The sequence below is a fragment of the Canis lupus genome, chromosome 36 (assembly GCF_011100685.1).
Source record: "Canis lupus familiaris isolate Mischka breed German Shepherd chromosome 36, alternate assembly UU_Cfam_GSD_1.0, whole genome shotgun sequence".
NCBI classification, from domain to species: domain Eukaryota; kingdom Metazoa; phylum Chordata; class Mammalia; order Carnivora; family Canidae; genus Canis; species Canis lupus.
The window spans coordinates 15,418,898-15,431,149 of record NC_049257.1 but is presented as its reverse complement, the minus strand read 5'-3'; the positions used below and the strand labels follow the sequence as shown (position 1 = coordinate 15,431,149).

At 38.5% G+C, this 12,252-nt stretch overlaps 1 protein-coding gene across 14 annotated transcripts in view; it reads right to left on the bottom strand.

The window, feature by feature from the left end:
* The window catches only part of MYO3B (myosin IIIB), a 430,360-nt gene that overhangs the window by 109,235 nt on the left and 308,873 nt on the right, over positions 1-12,252 (bottom strand). For 11 of the 14 annotated variants that reach the window (XR_005384676.1, XR_005384678.1, XM_038584790.1 and 8 more), the window contains 2 exons: positions 6,332-6,392; positions 5,301-5,400 (listed from right to left, as the gene is read on the bottom strand). The exons of 1 other annotated variant lie outside the window; for it this stretch is intronic. Coding sequence is in view for 10 of the 13 variants with exons in the window: in XM_038584790.1 (XP_038440718.1) it covers positions 5,301-5,400; positions 6,332-6,392 (161 nt within the window). In the remaining 3 variants the exon portion in view is untranslated. The remainder of the gene's footprint in view (positions 1-5,300; positions 5,401-6,331; positions 6,393-12,252) is intronic. 2 more of the 14 variants (XR_005384677.1, XM_038584794.1) reach the window with 1 other exon arrangement.

The window sequence follows — 12,252 nt, the reverse complement described above, 5'->3', positions numbered from 1 at the left end:
TGCTTGGGACTGTCCTAGCATTAGCAGGCAAAACCCCACATCTTGGAAAACCCTTCAGTTCCAGGAAAACGGAGATGTTTGGTCAAGAGTTTCAAGGATAAAATAGAGCCCAAGTTTGCTTTCTGCTAGCTGAACTAATGCCAATATCAATAACAGTAATGAGCAACAAGAAAGATAAAGAAAAATGAGGGAGATGGCATTAGACTGGGTAGAAGTATGGGGCGGACAGCCCACTTCAGATCTGAAATCAGATCACTAAACCTGACATTAGACACTCTGAGGGCTCTATCACCGTCCAACACAGTGCAATGCCATTGGGCTTCCTTTGGGAGTCCAGTGCAATTCCACTTGCTCCTCAGCTCCCTACAAATGTGCCATGCTCCATTTTTAAGAGCCAATGTAGTTAAAATGCAATGTAGCAAGTGCAATGACTTTCTGACCTTCAAAGAGAAATATGGGGGCATGTGGCTGGCTCAGTTGGTATAGCACGCAGCTCTTCATTTGAGGTCATGAGTTCAAGCCCTACCCTAGGTGTAGAGCTTACTTCAAAAATTAAAAAAAAAGAAATATGAATAATTTATACTACTTGTAGATGAGAAGATAACCAAGGGAAGAACTGCTTCACTTAGGTGAGTTACCACAAGAAAGGGTAGGTGGTCCCATTTCACAATGGTGTCCAGGACTCTGCATTATAGCCCGGTGTGATAATTGTTGTTAGTGATCACGTCCTGAGACACTAAAGAATTATGTTCATTATATTTAGTATGAAAGGAAGTCATAGGTTTTAGAAAATTTCAACTACCTGGAAAATGACACTTAGCCAGAATATTTCATTCACTGATGAGGTCTGTAGTCTATCCTCAACCCAGGGGCTGGAGTAATCATTTTAAAATACAACTTAGTTCATATCACTCTTAAGCTAAAAATGCTCAGCCAACTTCACACACTAAGTTTATACTCTTACTATTGTGGGCCTCAGAGCAACAATACTGGCACCACCTGGAAGCTCACCGGTGTTGCAGAATCTTTAGTGCCACCCAGACCTACTGAATCAGAGTCTTCATTTTAAGTACTGACGGGGCACCTGGCTGGCTCAGTCAGTAGAGCATGTGACTCTTTTTTTTTAATTTTTAAAAATTTCTTTTAAGTAGGCCCCACCCCCACCCAAGCCCCACTGTGGGGCTTGAACTCAAGACCCTGAGATCAAGACCTGAGCTAAAATCAAGAGTCTGACATTCAACTGAGCCACCCAGGTGCCCCGAGCATAGAACTCTTGATTCATGGGGTTGTGAGTTCAAGCCCCCCAGCTGAAGGTAGAGATTACTTAATAAGTAAAAGTTAAAAAAAAAAAAAAAAGAAGTACTTACTTGCATCATCTGGCTCCTCAACTTCTACCATTCTTGCTCTCCTAGCTCCCATCACCTGGGGTTCTTTCTCCTTCTCACCTATTCCATGCAGGCTCTCCTCTTAGGGCCTTTGCCATAGGTATTCCCTTTGCCTAGAATACTCTTCTCCCAAATACTGCATGGCTAATTAGGTCACCACTTTCAAGCCTTCTCAATGAAGCTGACACTAACCACCCCATTTAAAAGTGCAACCATCCCCCAAACCCATCTTCCCTACTTTGGCCACCTCTAATCTCACTTACAGTATTTCCTTCCTCATAACACTTGACTCTTCTAACATCCTATACAATTGACTTTTGTACTATGCTTATTATTTATTGTCATCTCCCTCTGCTGGAACATAGCATCGTCAAGGACAGGAATTTTGTACTGTTGTGCCCTGATAGATCACATATGTCTAGAACAGGGTTAGTGATGTGTGTGGTGTGTGGTGTGTGGTCTGACTTGCTACTTGTCCCAACAAGATTAGTAAAGAAAGAGTAATTTAATTTAGAGAAAGAAATTAAGAAAAGTTTAGATCAATTTGGTATTGACACAACATCCAAATATGTGGTTATGTATCTAGTAGGTGACCTTTGAAAACATGGATTCAAACTGGGTAGGTCCACTTATACATGTTTTTTTTTCTCCAATTAATATATTGGAAATTTTTATAAGATTTGTGACAATTTGAAAAAACAGATGAACTGCACAGTTTAGAAATACTGAAAAAATTAAGAAAAAGTTAGGTATTACTGTAAGAATATAGTATATAATTCATACAACATACGTTATATGTGTTAATCAACTGCTTATGTTATCAGTAAGGTTTCAGATCAACAGGAAAAAATTAGGTATTACTGTAAGAATATAGTATATAATTCATACAACATACATTATATGTGTTAATCAACTACTTATGTTATCAGTAAGGTTTCAGATCAACATGAGTAGTTAAGTTTTTGATGAATCAAAAGTTAGATATGGATTTTGACTGTGCAAAGGTCAGCACTCCTAACCCTTGCATTGTTGAAGGATCAGTTATATTCATTTTTATTGTATTCACAAAAATATCTGACTGTGCAAATTGGAAATGAAAACAATCAAGCTAAAACTGATCTTTTAAAACAGCATGAGAAGTGTGAGAACAGGACAGTTCCTGGCACTTAGTAACTATTAATAATTGTTGAGTAAATAGATGAAATAAGTAAAAGGACAAAGGTCTAAAGAACACATTTTTAAACAGGAAAATCAGGTCCATTTATGCCTATCAGTCTAATTAAATAATTTCACTACTTGGATTAGTCACAAAGTGATTCGTACTATGCACTTCCTGAGTGTACTGTGCTTTCCTCTCCTATGCGAAAATGAGTCAGGCTCAAATGTACCAATTAAGGACACTTCTGAGACTCCCTGACTAACGGGCTGAAGACAGCCTTTGTACAAGCCCCACATCTGTATACTTCTTTGCATGCCTGCCCTGAACAGAGCTGGCCTAACTTTAGATTTATTCCCTGCTTCCCTTCATCCCCCACCCCACCAGACAACTTCATACAACAGTGAAGTTATTAGCATCCATTGCAAGTTACAAAGCAAACTTGTTGGATGTTAGTGGGTTTTTTTTTTTTTTTTACACCGAAAAGATCACAATATTCTCTTTTTTTCACAGAAATATAGGTTGAAATAATGGCTAATTCAAGGCAAAAAAATTAAACACAAAGGTATAACTTGTTAAAATATGTCTCACAGAATATACTCTTGTTTCGGCAGCTGATAACCTTGAAGACATAAAACTGGAAAGCTTTTGTTTTTCAATCTCTCTTTGCTGCTTTCTAAGGTCAAGGAGAATTTGATTTACATAATGCATTGTCTTGCCTAAACCTATCCTTCAATGCCACTCAAAGCAACAGCAACAAAATAAAACAACTAGAAAAAAAATAAAAAAATAAAACAGCTTGGATCATTTTAGCTTGTTCCACTGGTGTTCTATACCTTTTTTGGGGGTGACTAAGAGACATTTTATTCCAGGATTATTAGAAACACATTTAAAACTTTTTTCTAGGGATGCCTGGGTGGCTCAGCAGTTGAGCGTCTGCCTTCGGCTCAGGACCCTCATCCCAGGGTCATGGGATTGAGTCCCGCATTGGGATCCCTACAGGGAGCCTGCTTCTCTCTGCCCATGTCTCTGCCTCTCTGTGTGTGTGTCTCTCATAGATAAATAAAATCTTTAAAAAAATAAATAAATAAAACTTTTCACTGACTCATTCAAGAGCTTCATTACATTCTTGCTTCCATTATATTTCTTCATGACTTGGTATGCTCAAGAATTCAGTTAGAGGGTGTAGGCTAGGCTGGGAGAAAGAATACAGAAATGAAAAGATGTAAGCCCAGAGAGTTTACAATCTAGTAGGTAAATGAAAATGTAATGTAAGGCAGGATATGGTAAGTACTACAAGAGAAGTCAAAGGGCACAGAAGAGGGAACCACGGGGAATCAAGAATGGGTGGCTCAGTGGGTTAAGCATCTGACTCTCGATTTCAGCTCCAGTCATGATCTCACGATCCTGAGATTGAGTTCTGCATCAGGTTCTGTGCTGGGCATGGAGCCTGCTTAAGATTCTCTCTCTCTGTCCCTTTCCCCGTAGGCCCCTGACCCCGCCCCCCCCCCCCCCCCCACTATGCTCATGCTCTCTAAAACAAAAAGAGAATGGAGAGGACTGAAAATGGACAGGGAAGAAGGATAGATGGGGCAGAGGGCACCATGTGAGCGAAGTCACAGAGGAGAGAAAAGACATACTAGACATACTTGGAGAATATAGAACAGTCTGGATATTCTAAAGCACAGAATGAGAAAGAGAGATCAGTGGAAGATACAGCTAGAAAGGAAAATTATGACCATAAGAGAGATAGCCTTGAATGTCACATCAAGAAGTTTACAGCTGATGCTGAAGCAATGGGGAGCCATGGAGGAGTATGGAAGAAGGGAATGTTAAGATCAGAGTATGCTTTAGAAAAACTCCTCAGGTATCTGCAGAAGATAAGTTGGAGGAGGAAAAGAATGGAAGCAGGAAGACTACTTAGGATGCTATTTACAAGAGTGAAAGGAAAAGTAATAGTGATGGTATGGTGGCAGACCAAAGAGAAAACCATCTAGACTGGAGGGAAAAAATAAGTGCAACAGGAAAGGCTATATCTACTGCATATTTCAGAAAAATAGGTGAAGTTGACATTAAGTGTAATGTCCATGTTTTAAGTTGAAATGCATTCTTTCTTTGGAATGGTCCACACTACTCTTAGTATCCTCTGATTCATATATATTTCTTATGATCATGCTTCTATTTTGTCTTCTAGAATGTTGATTATAGTCACACATAAACCCCCAAACTAACTTTCACAATGTTCTATGGAAAAGAATTTAGAAAGGGGACATAAAAAGCTATTTCCCAAAGGAGTGTATGGCAAGATGTGTGTATTCCTGCTGAAAGAATGGTAGTGTTGCCAAAAGAGCACAACTGCTCTCTAAATCCATATTCCTTACCAACTCCTAGATTTTGACCCAAAATGATCTGTTCTACTGAAAGCTGGGTCAATTGTTTATCTTTCCTTTCACGAAATGATATTGTGAAGCAGGTCCCTAATTTGAGGTTTTAAGAGCTAAAGGGAAATAATGGCCTTTGATATTTATTCTCTTCCCTCAGAGAAGTAAAGTTGAGTGGGATGAGAAGGCAGTAAATGGCTCCTTTAACACAAATTTTGCTTCCAACCTTTATGGTTGCACAAATCTGAACTTTTTGCTAACACTAGATCATATTACTATATGAGTCCTACCTTCTGGACAGTTTTGCCTAAACAACTCATCAAAAAATACACAAGCATGCAAAAAGTAGAAGTAGCATGCAATTCAAAATGTTCTTACCAGGTGTTGCAGGGGCTCCCCTCGAGGGACTTGGTCCTGGGAGACCTGGGGCAGCATGGCATGTCCAAGAAGACAGCAGATCAGTCCCAGAAACGGAGTGCTTCAGAAAGACCCAATAGGAGAAACATACTTTTATCTTCTGATGAAGCAGCCTTAAGGACATAGCTTACATTTAACTAAGGGACCTTTAACCTTGATGATATGGAGAAGAAGGTAAGTATACTGGGGTCATGTTGTGAGTTGCCCCCGTCTTGCATTAGAATTGAGTGGAGGTCCTCTCCCTAGGGCAATTAGTAGCAAAGTCTCAGGACCTTTTGCTTAATTCATTAATTTCTTCCTCTGAACAAGTCAACCTAGCCCCCTCTTAAATTAATTATAGTCCAGAATATAAAAAAACAGCTATGTGCTGATTTTCTCCTATGCTTAATTTTTATCCCTAAGAAAGAAAAAAGAAAACCTATAGGAAGGTATTAATCTACTTAACATTTCTAAGTACATCATCCAAAGGATTTTGTTTTTTTAATCTTACATATGCTCAGCAGAGTTACTGGCAAAAACTGTACATTTTCTTCATTTCATCCTTTCAACATCAAATAGTAGGCAGCAAAAATTGGATCAGACTTCAAAGCCTGCTGTGGGCTCCAAGTCACAGAGAGACGCCTCCATTTCACATATTGAATTCGAGCAGGATATCAAAGTGCTACCAAAGAACCTCGGGTCCTTACTCAAAAAGAGGCTCTAACATCTGTAGAGAGTGGAGTGCACAGACAAATCACCTCGGGGAGCAGCTAGCATTTATTCTCAGCAGCAAATTTCCAGGCTTTTGATTCTCTCTTCACTGTACCTCCCTGTCTCTCTGCTGAACCAAAGTTCTTTAGCAAGCTGGGCTTTTGTCTCAAAGACTTCAAAATATCACTAACAGTTTCATGTTTGGATGACCTGACCAAGCAGTCACAGACAAGCTTCACAGTCATCGACTTGGACAAGTCTGAAATAAAGATACACAGTCATTCCAGAAGATGTCCAGCTACCTTATTTGGATGTCCTACGGAGACATCACACCCTTTTGGAGAACCTTGGGCTTGTGGATGCCTAAAAATAAAAATAATAAATTTTAAAAGGCCTGAAATAATGTTTAAGAACTTGAAGATTTTTTCTCTCCAAAGATATATCAGAACACACTGTTACTGAATTTCCATTGTTTCCCATTCCAGTCCTTGATTAAAAGGACATGGTCAACTTAAGAAAATGCATCCTACTAAGTGCTGTTGCTTTATTCACAGCCTGAGGTCCTAAGACCATAGAAGCTGCCCTTTTTAAAGCTGTGTAGTATAATCTGGTTTACTATTAGGCATTCACAAACTTTACTTAAGAAGCCAACAAAACTGACACTAAGGTGGTACTTCCCAACCAGCACATCGTAATCATATTAATGGTTAGATAATTCAAAATAGATTCTGTAGTCAAATAAGTATGGAAAATGCGGAGTTTTACATAGTTAAGAGGCTTCCATACTGCAGGAATGATCTTTTATAATCAAAATATTCATTTCCAGATTCCTAAAGTGGGGGGTGCGGAGTGGGTGCAGTGTTTCTTAAACTAATTTGACCAAGCAACTTAAAAAGTGATAACCTACTAACATCTATTAAAATATTAATGTTTCATGGAGCAGAGATGGGAAAAATCGATTGTGCTGTGTCCCCAATTTCTAGTAATTGAAACTCATTTTATAAAAGTGTAATGATTATTACTCACTGTTAAAATATGAGCTGGTCTTTTTTAGATGGACCCCAGCAGAATAGAAAGCACTGACTAAGGCACAACACTATTTCACAAGAGACTAAAAGCCAGAGGCCCTCGGGCCCTACGTGGATGAGGAGGCCTGACCAGGACCCACTCTGGGCAGGTTTAGGGCTCAGCTGGGGCTCCCCTCTTCACTGTCAGGGCCCGCCCGGATGCTCTGTCTGGGAAGGAGGATGTTAGCCAGGCTGGCCAGACAGTAAGGGCCTGCTGTAGTGGGTGTGGAGATATTTGAAAAAAGGTGTTTCTTAGCTCAAATAAAGTCCAGTTTGTACCCCCCAAAAAAATAAAATAAAATAAAATAAAAGAAAGCACTGACTAGGGGAAGAGAAATCTGGGTTCTAACTCCTGCTTCAAGATCCTTGGTGTCTTTCTTTCTCTCACACACCCTCTCTCTCTCTCTCTCTCTCTCTCTCTCACCCACACACACATACCAAATGGGGAAATTTCTGTAGTATTGAGGGTTCATCTGCAAAATGAAGGAATTGAGATAAACTATTACTAAGGTCTCTTCTAGTTCTATGTGAAAAAAATCTTATCATTTATTTAAACTGATAAATTCATTTTCTGATTTTTCTGTGAACAGTTCACAGATAATATCTTCAAAATGCATCTATATATAGGTATAAGAAATATCTCCCTTTAAAAAATATCACATCAATACCCTGGGAGAGGGGACTATAATGATACATATATTTCCATGTACATTTATACATGGAAATGGATACATGTATCCATAAATGGATACATTTATCTTATGTCTCCCACTATGGAATGCAAGTTCCAAGAAGGCAGGGATCGGATTTGCTTAATTCTATACTCTATATCAGCACCTAACCCTAGGGGCTGGTATGTTGTAAAGGGCTCAATAAATATTTGACAAGTCGAATGAATAAAAGAATGACTCATGGACCTTCAAGTATGTGCCTTGCAGATTAGCAATAATACCCTTGATGTTAACAGTAAATTAATGAGCTTTTATATAATACTTCATATTTTTTCAAATGCTTTTATATATCTAATGAGAATTTCACAGCCGTTTGAAATTTTGATCTAAGTGGTTTGATTGTCCCTATTATCTAGATAAAGAAACTGTTGAGAGAGGGAGAGGGATGTGGCCAGGGATCAGGTGACTACCTGGCAGAGGGAAGACACTGACGCCTGTTAGCCTGACTTCAAATCCTCTGTCTTCCTCTGAAACTTGACATCTTTTATACCCTTTGGTTTTTGTGCATCAAGCTAAGGAACTCATTCCTGTCAGCCTAGGCAAGTCCCAATGGTTCTGGAACACCTAAAGGAGAGATGGACTCTGAGGTCCTCCAGGAGTCCTGGTAAGGTTTGGAGACAATCTAAGGAAGAGAGTTTAGCTGTCACATTACGATGGGCTCTCTAATTTCTGCCCTACCTGCCCCAATATAGAAATGAAATCTCTTAAGAACTCTGCTCATTTGCATGGCTTTGTAGGATCCAAAAGCCAGGGGCAGATATCTTCCAACTTTCCACTAAGGGTCAGGTCATCAATTTGAGTCTCCATTCACACCTTTGGAAGAATCTAAGGCAGCTCAATATAATGTTTATATGTATTACTTGGTTTTATAAAAGTGGAGGTGAGATGGGTAATGTCCAAAGACAAATAGATTAGAAAATACCTGATTAAGCAAATACTTGATTAAAGCAGGTTTCTTTCCCAAGAGGCTTTCCAGAACCTTTAGCTTAATACCATCTACAATGAAACCTCACGAGCTGTAAACAATACACAGTATTTCCCAGATGTTATCTTAACAATGGCATTCTTCTCCCAAGGAGCATGATGGAGGCCTATTGGTTTCTATAACCTGCCTTAGGAACCAATCTAATCTGAGCAACACTTATTTAAAACAAACTCCAATCTGCCTTTAAAAAATGGTATAAGTTTTTCTTAAAAGTCTAACTGCCTCAACTTCGTTGCAGCAATTTATCAGATATGATGTCATTTGCTCCAAGGACCTGAGACTGGCAGTGAATGATAATGTGATAATGTTCCATAAGCTGTCACTGCTGAAATAAGAAAAAAAGCCCAATAACAAAAAATAATTAATGCTTACTGAATGCATGTATGTTATCAGGCACTGGCCAAAGAATGGATAAATGGTTATCTCATAATATTTCCAACAGCCATGTGAATTGGTTACATTTTTTTATACTCATTTTACAGGTGAGCGAATCAGGGATCAAGAAGCTAATGACTTGGTTCATGTCATAATTAGTGCATAAAGAGTGTACCATAATTTGACAAAGTACAACATCCATTCATGATAAAAACCCTCAACATATTAGGTGGAGAGGGAATATACCTCAACATAGTAAAGGTTATATATGAAAAACCCACAGCTAACATCATCCTCAATGGGGAAAAACCAAGAGCTTTTCACCTAAAGTTAGGAACAAGATAAGGTTGTCCACTCTCACCACTTTTAATTCAACATAGTACTGGAAATTCTAGCCACAGCAATCAGACAACAAAGATATAAAAGGCATTAAAATCAGAAAGGAAGAAGTAAAACTTTTCACTATTTGCGGATGACATGATATGACATACAGAAAACCTGGAAGAGGGGATCCCTGGGTGGCTCAGCGGTTTAGCACCTGCCTTCGGCCCTCAGGCGTGATCCTGGAGTCCCAGGATGGAGTCTTGTGTTGGGCTCCTTGCAACACAAGGAGCCTGCTTCTCCCTCTGCCTGTGTCTCTGCCTCTCCCTCTCTCTCTCTCTCTCTCTCTCTCTCTCTCTCTCTCTCTCTGTGTGTGTCTCTCATGAATAAATAAATAAAATCTTTAAAAAAAGAAAAAAAAAACCTGAAATATTCCAGCAAAAAAACTGCTAGAACTGATAAATGAATTCAGTACTGGTGCAGGATGCAAAATCAATGTTCAGAAATCTGGGCATTTCTATACATCACTAATGAAGCAGCAGAAAGAGAAATTAAGAAAACAATTCCATTTACAATTGTACCAAAATTAATAAAATCCTAGGAATAAACCTAACCAAAGAGGTGAAAGACCTATACTCTGAAAACTATCAAATGCTGAAGAAAGAAATTGAAGATGACACAAAGAAATGGAAAGACATTCTATGCTCATGAACTGGAAGAACAAATATTGTTAAAGTGTCTGTATTACCCAAAGCAATCTATACATTTAATGCAATTCCTACCAAAATACCAACAGCATTTTTCACAGAACTAGAACAATCAATCCTAAAATTTGTATGGAACCACAAGGCTTTGAATGGCCAAAGCATTCTTAAAAAAGAAAATGTGGAAACATCACAATATTGGATTTCAAGATATATTGCAAAGCTACAGTGATCAAAACAGTATGGTGCTGTTTTAAAAACAGACACACAGATCAATAGAATGGAACAGAAGCACAGAAGTGAACCCATAACTATCTGGTCAATTAATCTTTGACAAAACAGGAAAGAATATCCAACAGGAAAAGTACAGTTTCTTCAACAAATGGTGTTGAGAAAACTGGACAATCACATTCAAAAGAAAGAAACTGGACCACTTTCTTACACCATACACAAAAATAAATTCAAAATGGATTAAAGACCTAAATGTAAAGTCTGAAACTGTAAAATCCTGGAAGAGAATGCAGGCAGTAACCTTTTTGACACTGGGCATAGTAACTCTTTTCTAGATATGTCTCTTGAGGCAAGGGAAATGAAATAAAAAATAAACTAGTGAGACTACCATCAAAATAAAAAGCTTCTGCACAGCAAAGTAAATAATCAACAAAACTAAAAGGCAACCTATGGAATGAGAGAAAATACCTGCAAATGACATATCCAATAAAGGGTTAGTATCCAAAATATATAAAGAACTTTACAACTCAACTTCCATCTAGATGGCCAACAAATACATGAAAAGATGCTCAACATCACTCATCAGGGAAATTAAAACCTCACACCTGTCAAAATGTCTAAAATCAAAAACACAAGAAATTGCAAGTGCTGGAGAGGATGTGGACTAAAAGGAACCTTCTTGCACTGTTGGTGTGAATGCAAACTGGTATAGCCACTGTGGAAAACAGTTTGGAGGCTCCTCAAAAAGTTAAAAATATAACTACTCTATGATCCAGCAATTGCACTACTGGGTATTTATTTCCCCACCAAATACAAAAACTAATTCAAAGGAATGCCTGCACTCCTACGTTTATTGCAGCATTGTTTACAATAGCCAAATTATGGATGTACTTGTTCATCGACAGAAAAATGGAAATAGAAGATGTGGCATATGTACACAACAGAATATTACTCAGCCATAAAAAATGAAATCTTGCTATTTGCAATGACATGGATAGAGCTAGAGAGTATAATGCTAATCAAAATAAGTCAGAGAAAGAGAAATACCATATGATTTCACTCATATGTAGAATGTAACAAACAAATGAGTAAAGGGGCAAAAAACAGAGAGGGAGGGAGAGAAGAAACGTTCTTAATTATAATTCTCTATAGAGAACAGAGGCACCTGGGTGGCACAGTCAGTTAAGCATCTGTCTTTGGCTCAGGTCATGATCCAAAAAGGTCCTGGGATCAAGCCCCACACCAGGCTCCAGCCCCACACCGGACTTCCTGCTCAGCAGGGAGCCTGCCACTCCCACTGCTTGTGTGTGTGCACATGGCACTCTCTCTCTGTCAAATAAATAAAGTCTTAAAAAAAACTAAAAAAAAAAAAAAAGAAAAGAGAACTGATGGTTATGAGGGGTGGGTGGGAAGATGGGTTAAATATGTGATGGGGATTAAAGAGTATATTTGTCCTGATGGGCACTGGTAATGTATGAAATTGTTCACCTGAAACTAATACAACACTGTATATTGAAACTAATACAACACTGTATATTAACTGGAATCAAAATAAAAACTTAAAAAATATACTACAGTATAAAGCCTGCTGACATAGAAAAAGGAGACTCCACAGGGAAATTATTTATTCCCACAAGGATTATCAAGCGCTCATTAAAACTTCAGACAAATGGTTGGTGGTGAATAGGACATTCATATGGTGTCAAAGCATCAGCACATCGAGTCCTTCTTTCAGGTCACAAGGGGAACAAGGTAACAGTATAGTAACAGTATATTTTAATACAGCACAGTCTTGGCACCACTGATGCC